Below are 14018 nucleotides of genomic sequence, written 5' to 3' on the forward strand. Positions count from 1 at the left end.
TCAGATTAATAATGATCGTACATACAACACCCAAGTGGTATGACATTTTGTATGATTGTATTAGGGCTCTGTAAAGTACAATTTACATGTTCAGGAACATTTGTTAAAGTTGTGAGTGTGAACACTTTTATTAAGGGCCTAATTTCACAAAGTAAATTCAAGGTACTTTGGGTGAAAAAATTAGAATTTCCACTAACCAATGTGATGTCAAGAGCAAATGCATTTATACTTGCTAGCAGTATGTTCATCTTTTGCCCGTCAATGGTCAACACCTTGTCTTTTGCACATGTTTATGGCGTAAGAAGATGGTGTGAAAAATTGCTTGTGTGTATCACCAATCTGCCACTTCTAACTTATTCTAAGACTGTTCTTTTCTCTTTTTGACAGATTGGTGATGAGATTCTAGAGATCAACGGAGAAACGACAAAGAACATGAAGCATGCTCGGGCTATAGAACTGATTAAAAATGGTGGCCGTAGAGTCCGCCTGTTTCTGAAACGTGGAGATGGCTCTGTACCAGAATATGGTGGGTCAAACTATGAAAACATTGCTTCTTTCCCCACCATCACTCCATGAATGTTTTGTCTCCAGATCTGAAGCGGGAGTTTCTTACTCTATTTCTTTTCCACCAGTGTCTTACCAACTCTTGAAAAATATTGTTAGTTGCCTCGCTTGTGCTGAGTTTTCTTCACATTCCCATCTTTTGCTTGATTACGCGGACTGGGCCTCAGTGTAAGGGAGGATCATCATAGCATCATGTGCGATGATCAGGACACCTTCTTCGTTGTCCAGCTACACAAAGAATGTGTATTGAACTGTGCCAAACTGTGACATTGTGGTTTAATGATGCCACCAAATAGTTATATTCTTTGAATAAGTACTCTACTACAACCACAAATGGTCATCCTATGGTCATTTTCCACAGTAGCTTTGTTAGCCATAATGTCAAACTTGTTAATGACAGGGATAAAAATTGTTTATCATTTTATGCCCTTTCCCAGTATTTGTTCTTGAAATACTACTCTATGTATAATTATGGATTTTGGCTCATTGAAAAAGCTAAGAAAATATATTTAAATGCATTCTTAGTATTTTAATGACTGTGCAATCTTCATTCCCAGCATATTGTTTGAACTGCAACATATCAAGAAAAAAGTAAACCTATAAATTAAAATTATTTTGTATATGTTAAGATTTTAGTTGTAAAGAGATTTTGAATAATATTGCTGGAAAATGCTGTATAAATAGTATGTCCTATTTATTTACTATCACTGTTGAAAATCTATGCCCTAAATGTAGGGCCTTTCCCCAACCAAAGGTCTTTGAGGTTTCTATAGAAACTGTGTTTGAAGGATATAGTTGTATTCTTCTCCCCTTTTTTGGGATATTATTGTTATGACTCTTCGGTCTTTCGCCACTTTTCAACAGCAACAAATCATACATTATAAAAGATGAATTTATTTCGTCTTATTACTTTGATGCATTCTTGTTCATTCCTATGCATCTGCTTGTTAAGTCCAACTAACCCTAAATGTGTTCCCAACATTGATTCGGACCTAGGGCAGTGTTCCTTTTGCTAACTTGTAAAGCCTGCTATGCAAGCCTTTTCCAATGAAATGTGCTTTTCAACAATTGGATAATGTTATGTAGATTTTTGTGAAAATCAACATAGCGTTATGAGTAGTGTCATGAATACTGCAAAATGTAGACTTCTAAGCAATGGTAGTTCCGATTTGTGATGGCAGACGTTTATAGGTGCAACAAATGTTAGCTGATTTCGCTGTATCATATAGCATTCTAGGTTTATGGACATGTGCAAGATTCACACTGTCACAATAATTCAAAAGGAAGATCCCCCTTTTCACTCTGAGCTGCTTTCATTTGAAAGATGTTTGTGATGTGAATATACTGCCTTTTTCTGGTACAGCACTATTTATCTCCTTGTGTAATTCATAGAAGGCAGACCCTTAAATTGGCAATAGTAACGCGGAGTGTTGTATTGATCTCCACATTGCTGCTAAATGGTCCGTCAAAATGTTAACATATATTATCCTCTTAAATGAGCAAACGTCTGCAAACATGTGGTTTTATAATGGTACAGGGAAATGCCCTTCTGCTCAAAATACATGTAGGAATAAACATGCCTGCATAAGCACAGGTTTACATTACTAATGCTTTGCTGCTGTAAAAAATATAGTTGTGTACTTCATTTGGGATTAGTTGTCCTTTGGAACCTTAATAGTTGCATTCACAAGTGGTTACAGATGCAATGTTATTTCCAATATTTTTTCTTTATTGGAACATGCTTCTCTTCGAGGCTGTATATTTTTGTAATGAGTTTTGTAATTATTTTCAATGTTGTGGTCTGCAGTGGACTTCTTTCTCTCGTTACTGTTGAATGTCAATGTTCTTTTCTGACATCTTGTGTCTCTGTTAAGCTTTTTGTTTTTTTTAACTATGGATGCAATGTTTTTCTGAGTTATTGATCACCTCTCAGCTGTCCTATTACGTCACTATGCTAAGTGCTGTCTCTGCAGCCGTATCTGGGTGTTGCTTCGACAACCTGATTGGAAACAAATAAACTTTCTTGAAATATAAAGATTTTTCCTTTCATCTTTGTTATAGGGTATCTAAATGTTCTACTTTTCTCTCTTTTTTTTCCTTTCTCTCTCTTTACTCTCCTTGGTGCTGGGCTCTTCCTTCTTCAGCGATGATACCTCCTAATATCGCTGCATGTATGAGAAATGACAAGCTCGGGGAGCCTTGCTTCTACCTTATGGGCCAAAATCAAACTACGGTTTGTAGCTAACTCCATATTGGGTGTTTTCTGTGCTGTGGCCTAATTCCCTCACCTTGCTTCTGCTTTGCTACCCCTATGTATGTACAACATTTCCGTCTGCGTGCCCTGCATCCTTTAAATTGTACATACACTACACACTTCTGAACACATCGCAGGTTTTCACCTCACTACTTTCTAATTGGTGGAATGACCAACTTGCAAAATTAAAATGCTTGCGCGCAAAAGAAAACTCTTGGTCGTTCATCTGTATGATGTAAACAAGATTAATATGCAACGCACCAGTGTCTTACCCTTTGGTTCAAGTGTGGACAACTGACTGTGGTGGTGTTTTGTTTGATTGAACAAGGTTTATTAATGGTGGTGTGGCATGGATGGACGCATGAATTTATCATGGAATAAAATTGGTGCTTTTGCATATTTCTTTTATTTTTAAATTTGGATCTCTGCGGAGTTGACACAGCAGCGGTGTGATTTATGAGAGGCTGTTGTGAGAAAGTACCAGTAAATTACTTTTATCAGTTTAGGGAAATGCATGAAAGATGCATTGGACTATCATTGCGTTTAATGTGATTTTTGGAGTCAATATATATATATATATATATATATATATATATTCCATTGTGACTGTTAGCAACAGTAGCAGAATAGGTTTATTCAAAATGTTCCTCTTGACTGGGCTCAAAGAAATAATAATAAAAATGGAAGTATGTTCTAGGGAATCATTCAAACCATATTGTTTCAAAGTATTTAAACTGCTTCCTTTGAAGGAATAGTTTGGCTTTGTCACATACAAATAAGCCAAAGTTCTCTCTGCTTACAATTGAGTTGTGGTTTGCAAGCTTTTGTCCCAACCCTCAATGTGGTGGGTTCTTCCCTGTTGTAGTGTCCCAGCACATTGAGAACAAAGGTCTGCAATCGCAAAATAAAACCATTTTAAACCCTGAAGGGGAAAAATACTAATCAAAGCATTACCAGACCAAGGGTGCTAGCATATTCTTCATTCTGCAGTACATTTGCATGTATATTGCCCAGACAACATGTGACTTAATTTTTGAGTCATGGTTCATAGACCATCAAGAACCACATTTAGACCATTAGCTTGGAGCAGACAACTGAAGTTACTTTCCCATTTAGCTTCAAATTGGAAGAGTAAAATGGTGATCTTTGAATATAATTAGTTTGAGTTCTTATCTATTATCAGAATTTGTTTTCTTGTGACATTTAATTCTTTTGATAATGCTGAATTAATATTGCAAGACTATGTAATATTCAAGGTTGGAAAATGTGGGAGAGTCAGAAGAAGGACATGGACTCCTAGCTATGATGCACAGTAATTTTATTAAAGTAACTTTAAAAGCCCTATCCTTCCCTATCACTATGGGTAGTCCATGCCCATGTTACAAACTAAGGTGTTCATCAGTCGTCAATGTCCAAAAGAAAACAAGTCTGCTGTCCAAAACTATCCTATCTGACCCTACCACTATTCAAATAACTTAAATCCGGAGAATGGACTCCCTTCTCCCGAGGGTGCTCCTAGTATCGATATGTAATCCTTGTTAGTATTGAATTCACAAATGGTCTCTTGTGACTTTGTAGATCTATTTAGTACATCAGCTGCATTATCAAATCTTCTGATTAGCAATCCCTTTTGAGATCACCTCACAGGATTCATATCTCTCATTTTTGCTGTTACTGTATCTCATTAAAGTATTGCTGTTCTGGTGGGGTCTCCCTCCTGGACAATTGTATATCCCCTTCACTTGGGCTACTTCCCAATTGTTTAGTTCACTCAAACTCTGGTTCACACTTACTCTCACATCATACTCTTCTTGTATAAGGTATTTTGTTATGGTAACCTTTTTTCAGGTTCTTTCCACCCTCTGCTTTTCTCTTGCTTTATTTAGCTTTTCAATGCTTCCTTCTCTGGTACCAATAGGATTTAAGTTCATGTGAAAATGATGAAACAAAGTTCACTGGGAAACAAATATGACAGGGAAAGATGGGCCTTTTCAAGTTGCTTTGATAAAATAATGTGTATTGTGTCATTTAAGAGTCTGTGTCCTCCTAACTCGCCACACATGGTATCAGAGGTGGGGTCTGTACAAGCTGATAGAAGAAGGGGACCCATAAAGTTTACAAAATTAAGTCCCAATGCAAAAAGCCCCACTGTGGCTACTGCTGAATCAATAGGATTTGACCTACAAAGCCCTGAAAAATGTGAAATACCCTCAGATGAGCGACGCCTGATCCCCATGGGATTCACATTAACCCCCCCGAAGGGAACCTATATCGGACTCACTACTAAATCTGGAATGGCGTAGAGACATGGGTGTCAGGCAAGGATTGGTGCAGTCACACTGTGTGAAACTACACAACACTTATCTGCTTGGTATTAGGCAACCCACCTTTTGTTAAACGTCTGTACTACATGAGTTGGTAGTGTGACTGAGCAGCCAGGCCTATCTCAAGAGGGGGAAGTGTGAGCTGTAGAGCTGTACAAATGAAATCCGTAAATACAAGTAGCCAAGTAACACTTACACTCAAGGTTTCAGTTATAAATAGTTATTTATTTAACCACAATTTTTAAATAAGCTTTCTTTTAAAAAGGCAATTTGTTGTAACAATGTAAATATACTTTAAAATTACTTTTCAGAATCAAAAGAAGTTAGAGGATAATCTTTGGATAAGCTTCTTACACAATTCCTACATCCTGAGGTGACTTCAATCATAAGGACAGTAATGACATTTATATATCACACTAGTAAACTTTGCAGATTCTGAGGTTTGTAGAAAGCAAAGGTTAGGGAAGGAAAAAGGTTAGACAGGTTCTCAGTATATGTGAGGACACCAGAAATCTTCCAGTGAAATCTAGATAAGCCTTTCCCAGCAATAACAGTATACAACAAGGTGCCACCTATGAGGGACAAACGGTATCAAAGTCAATGGAATAGAAGAGTCGCCAGGGAGCCTTGACAGCCAGTCATTTGGGACACAGTCTATGAATCTGATTCACTTCTTAGATCAAAATCCTGCACAAAGTAGAGAGTCTTAGAAAAATCACTTGTAGGGTCACAAACTGTTAAGCCTGTGAGAAGAAGATAATTGGGATCAACTCATAAAAGGTAAACCAATGCAATTCCCAAGCGAGAAAAGCGTAGCTAAAGGCAATAAGGTAAGTACCCCAAGCCTAAACAGTACCTCTGGTTAGAAGAAGAGTGGTCCAGCTGGAATCTGTCTTGCTACAGCGGTGCAGACCCGTGTTCCTGAACCTCAGTCATGGGGACAAGAGGGAGGATGTCTGGAGGGCTCCTGTGGCGGTACTTGGGAGGTGGTCAGCAGCTACGGGCTCTTTTCGGTTCAGCAGCACTTTGCGGTTTCAGCGCTGGATCTGGAGATCTTGCTTCGGGATAGTCCTTGGGAGTCTCTTGGAGAGGGAGTCGAGGTTGGATTCGTTCCGCGGAAGACGTTGCACTCTACTACGGATACTTGACCCCCCTGGCATTGGGCTTCCAAAGCAATGGAGAGGCACAGCAAGTCGGTATGGTGGTCCAGTGGAGTTCATCTCGAGGTTAGTTGGTCCCACTAACCCAAGGGGAGAACTCATTCCATCTGGAGCTTCTCTGTCGAGGTGAAAAATGAGTTTCAGCATAGCTTCACCAGGCAATTCAAAGGTCCAGGAGGTTGCAGCAAGCTTCCTTCATGGTTTCTTCATCTGGTGTTTCTACCAGTGGTCGACTCTGCCTGTAGTCCCAAAACCCTTGCCTTTTAAGCAGGTTTCTTCCATTCATGCACAGCCTAGGCTGTCAATCACACAGCAGAGGACAGCCAGCCACCCAATCAGGGCTAGTTTCATTCAAGCCTTCCTAGAGACCAGGAACAGGGGAGTTCTGGGACCCTCCTTCACATCCTGTCCCTCCAGACACACAGAAACTCAGGAGTGGGATTCAGGGCTGAAGCCCGCCAGGGGTGGGCAACCGGGATGTTGCATGCCAAAGGCAAGTTAAACAAAGGGCTCAAACCTGTCTCAACGCACAGAGTAAAATCCAAGAAAGTCCTCACAAATCCGAAAATGGTGAAAAAAGAAGACTGGCCATTTTGACAAAATGATCTCCATGGGTGCTGTACTGCAGCTGAGGGTTCCGCTGCAGCAGAAAAGCACAATGATGGGGAAACAGTAAACCACTGCCACCAGCCATTTAAAGTAGTGAGGGTAACATAAAAATGTTACATGAGAATGTAGGATAAGGAGCTACTGGGTAACCCCCAAACACTCCACATAAGAGGGTGTGTGCTGGGCCTACGAAGAGGAAAGGTAAGTGAAGTCAATTTCACTTTACTATTCTAGGGAACTGTAGTTCACACAAGAAAAGTGATGTAAACCTTATGAGAAATCTAAAGGATTTGTCAGTGACACTGCACTGGTGGTGCTGTCTCGCCATACAAAATCAGATGCCTATGGAGTTAGACTCCAAAAACTGTGAAAACACAAAATTCAAATCAGGTCAAAACACATGAGAGAGTGGGAAAAAGGTCTCACTCCAGCATTAAAAATTAAGAAGTCCCAACTCCAGCAAAAGAGCTGGGGGTCTCCTAAGGTTGGAGGAATTAGCACAAACCCGAGGATACTCCCTAACAATGGGCTAAATGTTATGGCCTGTGTCCTAGATCCTGATTTCCTGAAGGATTTTAAAGTTCTTTTACACTGTATACTGTGAGGGAATCAGAAAAGATTGTTCAAGGTATTTTACAGAAAGCATTATTCCCAGTTCAAGAAGTGGCAGAACCAGAACATCAAGGTTTCGGGGAAGCGGACCTCCCAGTTGTAGAGAGAAACCCTGAAAAATGGAAGATGGCTCCCTTACCCGACTTAGCCTTTGCCCAGAGGAATGATCTCATTTTCACGGAAGCCTTTACCAAGATAATCTCTGAAGAAGCTTTGTGAAGTCAAACCAGCCACCTTCTTTTAGAAAATAAATACTATGATACAGAGGCAAAGTAACACAACAGGGAGGACGCCGAACACACATAGATGTACCCCGTAGTCCTAGGCCAACTGTGTTGGAATTGGCACGCTCCCATTTGACTGCAGGTCATCAAGAGATAGGGAAAACCCAGACGCACAGAATACCTAGGTTGTATTGGCCTGGTGTCTTTGCTGATGTTAAGAACTTTATATCCACCTGCGAAATATGTCAGAAGATTACCAACACTCCTGTACTACCAACCCCTTTACAACATTTGTCAATAATTGATGTTCCCTTTCCTAGGATTGCTATGGATATCGTGGGACCCCCAGAAACCTCAAAACTAGGGAATCACTTCATCTTTGTAATGAATCCTTTCCTCTGCCTAATAATACTGCACAACAAATTGTAAAACACTGGTTACCTTTCCTCTCCACTGGAGGATTTCCAAAAGAAATCCTTACGAACCAGGGTACAACTTTTATATCCCATCTGATTCAAGAGGTAAAAGAGATCCTAAATATACAAACCCTAAGGACCTCAGTATATAATCCCCAAACAGACGGTCTTGTGGAACGTTTCAACCAGACTTTAAAATGAATACTAAGAAAATTGATAGAGACCAACTGAAAGAATTGGGACGCGATGATGCCCTGGTCCCTCTTTGCAGTCAGGAAAATTCCACAAGCTTCTCTGGGATATTCTCCCTTTAAGCTTTTGTATGGAAGGGAACTCTGCAATGTCTGAGACATGTTCAAGGGACCTGGGAGGAGAGGGAGGAAGCCCTTCTACCGATTTCCCAAACTGCACAAAATTTAAAGTCACATGAAACGAGTACGAGTGATTGTAAATAAACACATGGGACAGGCACAAGGCAAACCAGCTGTCTGTAATAGAGATGCAGTCACCCGTACATTTTCGGTTGAACAGTCAGTGTTAGTTCTGTTACCCCCATCAGAAAACAAACTGGTCTCTCAATGATCCCTATAAAGTTCTGGAGCAGAAGGGTCCATTAAATAGCCTCATCACGCAACAGATATACGCCAGAAGATGCAAGTCGATCACATAAATTTGCTTAAGGAGTGGAAAGTAGATAATAGTGAAAAGACCACTGTCACCATGGTGTTGCTCCTTACCGATGCGCATAATGAAAAATGCCTGGACTTTTCCCAGAGCTATCAACACCCAATGGGTCGATTTTAAAGATTTGTTAGATCAGTTTCCCGATCTCTTCTCTGAAAAAACTGGGAAGAGTTGCCAACTTTTGTCATTTTATTAGGAGAACCAACAATCTCGGGCCTTACAGGATTCCCGACGCCTGAAAGAAAGTGAATGAACCAGAAATAGAAGTCCTGCTTAGGGCAGATATAATTGAACCATGAGAAAGTCCCTGGTGCTCCTCTATAGTTCTTGCTGCCAAACCTGGTCAGTCCTGGTGTTTTTGCATTGACTTCAGGAAATTACATTTCATTAGTTGACAATTTTCCGATGCTGAGGATTGATGAACTCGTCGAAATATTGTCCACCGCTAAATATGTATCCACATTGGACTTAACCAAAGGATAATGGCAAGTACCTTTTTGAATCCGGCCAATCGAGATAAAAACACCTTTTTGACACCCCAGGGCCTATTTCAATTCACAGTCTTCCCCTTCAGCCTCCATCGGGCCACCGCCACCTTTCGGGGGGTAATGGACAGAATATTGAAACCATATTCAACCTTCTGTGGAGCATACCTAGATGATATTGTGGTCCACAGTGATAGTTAACCGGACATCTTCACATATATGAGATCAGCTGAGCCCTGCGAAAAGCGGGCCTCCGAGCCAACTCATGAGAAGGTCATCTGAGCCAGTGCTAAGTAAAGTATTTAGGTTTCTTCATAGAAAATGGCCTAATCCAGCCCCAAAGTGAAAGGGGTCTAAAAACACCTACTCCAAAGACCAAGAAAGATCTTGACCCCTTCTTTGGATTGACTTATTACAAGAGACGATTTATCATTTATCCCTAACTGTTGAAGTCTTGCAACCAATTTAATGGATACATTTAAAAATGTGCAACCGCAGAAACGTCTCTGGAGTAAGGAAATCCAAGAAAGTTTCATGGGGCAGAAAAACATCCTTTGCAGCGATCCCATCCTTAAGATGCCGGACTTTAACTGAGAGTTCTTGTTACAGAAGGACACCTCTAAGGTTGGGTTTAACACTGTTCTCTCACAGGAATATGATAGAACCGAGCACCCTGTGTTGTAAATAAGCCAGAAACATTCTCCCAAGGAGCAATCCTACGCAACTGTGAAATTGGAAGCCTTGGCCATAAAATGGGCTGTCACACACTTACGGCATTATCTAACTGGCTGAAAATTCAGGTCAGTCATGGACTACTCTCCCCTTACCTGGATCAGTTTATGTAAAGACACCAATGCCAGAGTAGTGAGATGGTTCCTGGACTTACAACCCTTCGGTTTTTCAGTTGAACACTGGAAAAGACAAGAACAAGGAAATGTCAGTTCTTAAGCTTCCTTTCGATAAATCAAGAAGGGGAAGCCGCAGAGATCAGGGGAAGGGTATGTGACAAATCAAGGGAACCGGGGGAAGCCCCCCGCCTGTGAGGCTAGGGAGGTGGGCCTGCTCCATGATACCCTCCATAGGTGTAGAGGAAAGCTGGACCGCACCAGGATGGACTTCCCCAAAGGGACAAGGACTTCTGTTCCCATGAGGAACTCCCTAACGCTGGACATACTCTAGCTTACATGGGATGCTCAACAGGATTCTAGTTTACATGGGATGCTCAACGGGATCGGAGGACCAGGACTGGGACGAGACACAACTCATTGCCATTATCTTATGAGAAAAGTCATATCCCTTTAAAAGTGACCAATCTACTGTGACAACGAGGTTGATTAATGACCACTCTGTGCAAAAACGAGAAGACCAGGTGAGGGACGTACGTAGGCTTCAGGAACTCTCACACTAGGTAGTACCTGGGGAAGACGTAAACCAACCAATGTTACCTCCGTATGCCTCAGTTTGACACATGGCTTCCTTGCTTGTATGCAATGTGGAACATTCAAAATGTATTATCCATTTTTTGAAATGTGCAATGTCTGTGGTTATTTTGTTGTCTTATGCTTGGTAATGGGTGGCAACCATTCAAGCCTAGACACAAAAGATTTCTGTTGTCTAAGTCCTGTACCCTCACGCATTAGGGGCTGTAAACAGTAATGCCCCAACAGTTAAAGGTGGTACTGCGGGTGTCTTTTTGCTATTCCTTGCTGGCCCCAGGTTCAAAGTCGAAACACCATTATCTATGTTCTTACTTCTGTATTTTAGTTTCATTATCTTCAGAGACTTGAGCTCCAATGTTTGTGTGTGGTGTTTGCCAGGTCACCTTTTAAAACCATCACTGATAGACCCTGCACTATGTGCCCATTCTCTATGAATTTGTGACCCACTGGTCTTAGTTTTGTGGTTGGAGATGGTGCATCTATGCATGTTCGACCTTTCGTACAGCTCCTGGCAGCCTCGCCCTAGATATCTTCCTTGTAGCCATTTCTTGCATTGGATGAGGTATACAATATTGCATAGTCTGCAATTGTATTCCTTTTTATATCTGTATTGTTTGTTTCTATGGTGGTGTTATGGAAGATCTTGCTCATGTGTTTTGCACTTCCTGGGATGTCCCAGGTATTCCTTGTTTTTGATCTACCGACAATGTACTCCTGGTCAATGACTGTGCTGTGTTTCTCTGTCTCTTTTATGCAATTACGGGAGCATTTTTGGAAATGTCTTTCTACTGATCCTCCCCGATTAATATTGGTTGGAGGTCCTTCACAATCCATTTCAGCTGTTAGTGCTAGATGATAGGTTAAGGGTCTTCATTCTGTATTTCTGCTGTCTGTCTGTAGGTATCTCCAATGCACAATCGAATATCCTGTCAATTTATCTGGCCGAGTGATCCTTCTGCAAGAAGGTTGTGCAAAGTGCAGTAACTTTAGTGTCCCTTGTGTTCCTATTGGAGCATATGTGTTGGTACTGGATGGCAAGTAGTTTGGATGGCAATTTACTGTTACACACAGTAAATTGTGTAAACCTCCCTAACAAAGGTCAACGTCTGAAATATAGTTTTACAACCAGTTTGCCCTTAAATGCTGTGTTTGCAGTAGATAATATTCCATATCAGGTGTGAGGCATAAATTGTCAGCTACATAAGCTATTAGACAACGTTTTATATGGCACACTCAACTTTTCCCCCACACCACTCCAGACATGCAACAAATCAGAAGAGGTATCTTGTTGAATTAACCTTCTAATTGATCCTATTGTTGATATGTTGAAATCATGACCGTTGCACCACTCCGCAAAAAATACAGAAGACCGCTTGATTTCATACAATGTCTACTTTTTCCTCATAGTGGCAGTGTTATCTGCAAACACTACCAATACCCCTGGTCCTGTGCAGGTATTGGTTACTGCCCCAGAGGCGGTTCCTTGTATACATTTTTTTCTAAGTGGCATTTACTTACAGCACACATTGTTCTATCCAGGAAGTGTATGCTAACCTTGGTGTATTCCATGGTGAACCTGGTACATTTAGTGATTCATTCAATTGTTTGAGATTTCACCTTCTTTTCAAATCGGGAAGTTTTCAAATTATCACTGTTATGTTGGTGTTTTCAGAAATCTTGTTTGTAGAACTCTTTTTCGAGTTCGGCTTTGAAAAGGATTGCGTAGTGAAGAGCCATTTTCATGCCAATTACTTTTTACAGTCTTTTGTAGAAATTGTGTTTTACAATTACATAAAGGTGCACCTTGAAAGGAAGAGAAAAGAAATGTGTGGTGAAGCTTGGAAAATGGTTTGGACACTGGTCGGGTCGTTGTTTGCTCTGCGTAGCTGCACCTCATTGACGACCAGTAGCACCTACTAGTTGGGTGAACTAAAGTTTTGAATTAGAATGCTCCTTTTATAATGGTGCTATATTGGTTTGTTTCTCTTTGTAAAGGGGATTGTGGATCACAAAAAACAGATATATCAAAGTTCAGTGGGTATACCCACAGTAGATTACAATAGAAAGTTACACTAAGGTGTAACACAATTGTTTTGCTTTATTTTTCACAAAGGAGACCTAATGTGGGCAGCATGAAAATTATGCAATGCCTTGGCCAAAAAGCTAAACAATCTACAGAGATTTGGACCATAGATAGGGTCTGCAAAATGCTTGGGCACCCTCAGCGGTCCAATGATAAAGACCAGCATTAAGCCTCTTATATAAAAACTGTAACATTGCATGTATTGTTGTGCAGAAGCAGATACACCTGATAATGTATGCAAGTTAACTCTGAGCAGGCACCCTATCATGAACATGCTATCCTTTTCTGATAATCTTCCCCAATATTCCATAGTTTGTAAATATTTCTCTTAAATAGAAAGCAACACAAGAGAACTTTTAATGTATAGTAAATAGATTGGAAATTGAAAATTGGAAATGGAATAAGATGTCAGAGTATTGGTAGTGTTTGCAGATAACACTGCCACTATGAGGAAAAAGTAGACATTGTATGAAATCAAGCGGTCTTCTGTATTTTTTGCGGAGTGGTGCAACGGTCATGATTTCAACATATCAACAATAGGATCAATTTGAAGGTTAATTCAACAAGATACCTCTTCTGATTTGTTGCATGTCTGGAGTGGTGTGGGGGAAAAGTTGAGTGTGCCATATAAAACGTTGTCTAATAGCTTATGTAGCTGACAATTTATGCCTCACACCTGATATGGAATATTATCTACTGCAAACACAGCATTTAAGGGCAAACTGGTTGTAAAACTATATTTCAGACGTTGACCTTTGTTAGGGAGGTTTACACAATTTACTGTGTGTAACAGAACTTGGAAAAGCCCAGTTTGGGTGACAGGGTTGTAATCCCTTAGGTTTAACCGGAACTGGCCAAAGGTTTGGTACCAATGGCTGAGCAGCCAGTCTTAGTCTAGGAGGAAGAAGGGCTGTACTGAGGCACACAATGCTTGGAGCATGAAATCAGTTCAAGGAAAAACTGACATACTAACAATTATATTAAAATAGTCATTTATTTTATATATACTATGGCCTTTAGAAATAAGTCATGCAAGTACTATTTACACAGTAATATCACAGTAGAATAAAAGGTAGCCCACTTAATCAATTATAAAGCAACACTACGATACTGTTAAGCAAACTTGGATCAACTTTTACAACTTTAGTTAACCCCTGCCCAACC

At 40.4% G+C, this 14018-nt stretch overlaps 1 protein-coding gene across 14 annotated transcripts in view; it reads left to right on the plus strand.

Annotated features, from left to right (window-relative positions):
* MAGI1 (membrane associated guanylate kinase, WW and PDZ domain containing 1) overlaps positions 1 to 14018 on the plus strand; it is a 1848723-nt gene that overhangs the window by 1812376 nt on the left and 22329 nt on the right. For 8 of the 14 annotated variants that reach the window (XM_069643697.1, XM_069643693.1, XM_069643694.1 and 5 more), the window contains one exon: positions 388 to 526. In XM_069643697.1, coding sequence (XP_069499798.1) covers positions 388 to 526 — 139 coding nt within the window. Of the gene's footprint in view, positions 1 to 387; positions 2600 to 2708; positions 2798 to 14018 lie in introns of those variants that run through there. The other 6 variants (XM_069643699.1, XM_069643701.1, XM_069643698.1 and 3 more) reach the window with 2 other exon arrangements.

This window comes from Ambystoma mexicanum, chromosome 2p (assembly GCF_040938575.1).
Source record: "Ambystoma mexicanum isolate Mex_15411 chromosome 2p, UKY_AmexF1_1, whole genome shotgun sequence".
NCBI classification, from domain to species: Eukaryota; Metazoa; Chordata; class Amphibia; order Caudata; family Ambystomatidae; genus Ambystoma; species Ambystoma mexicanum.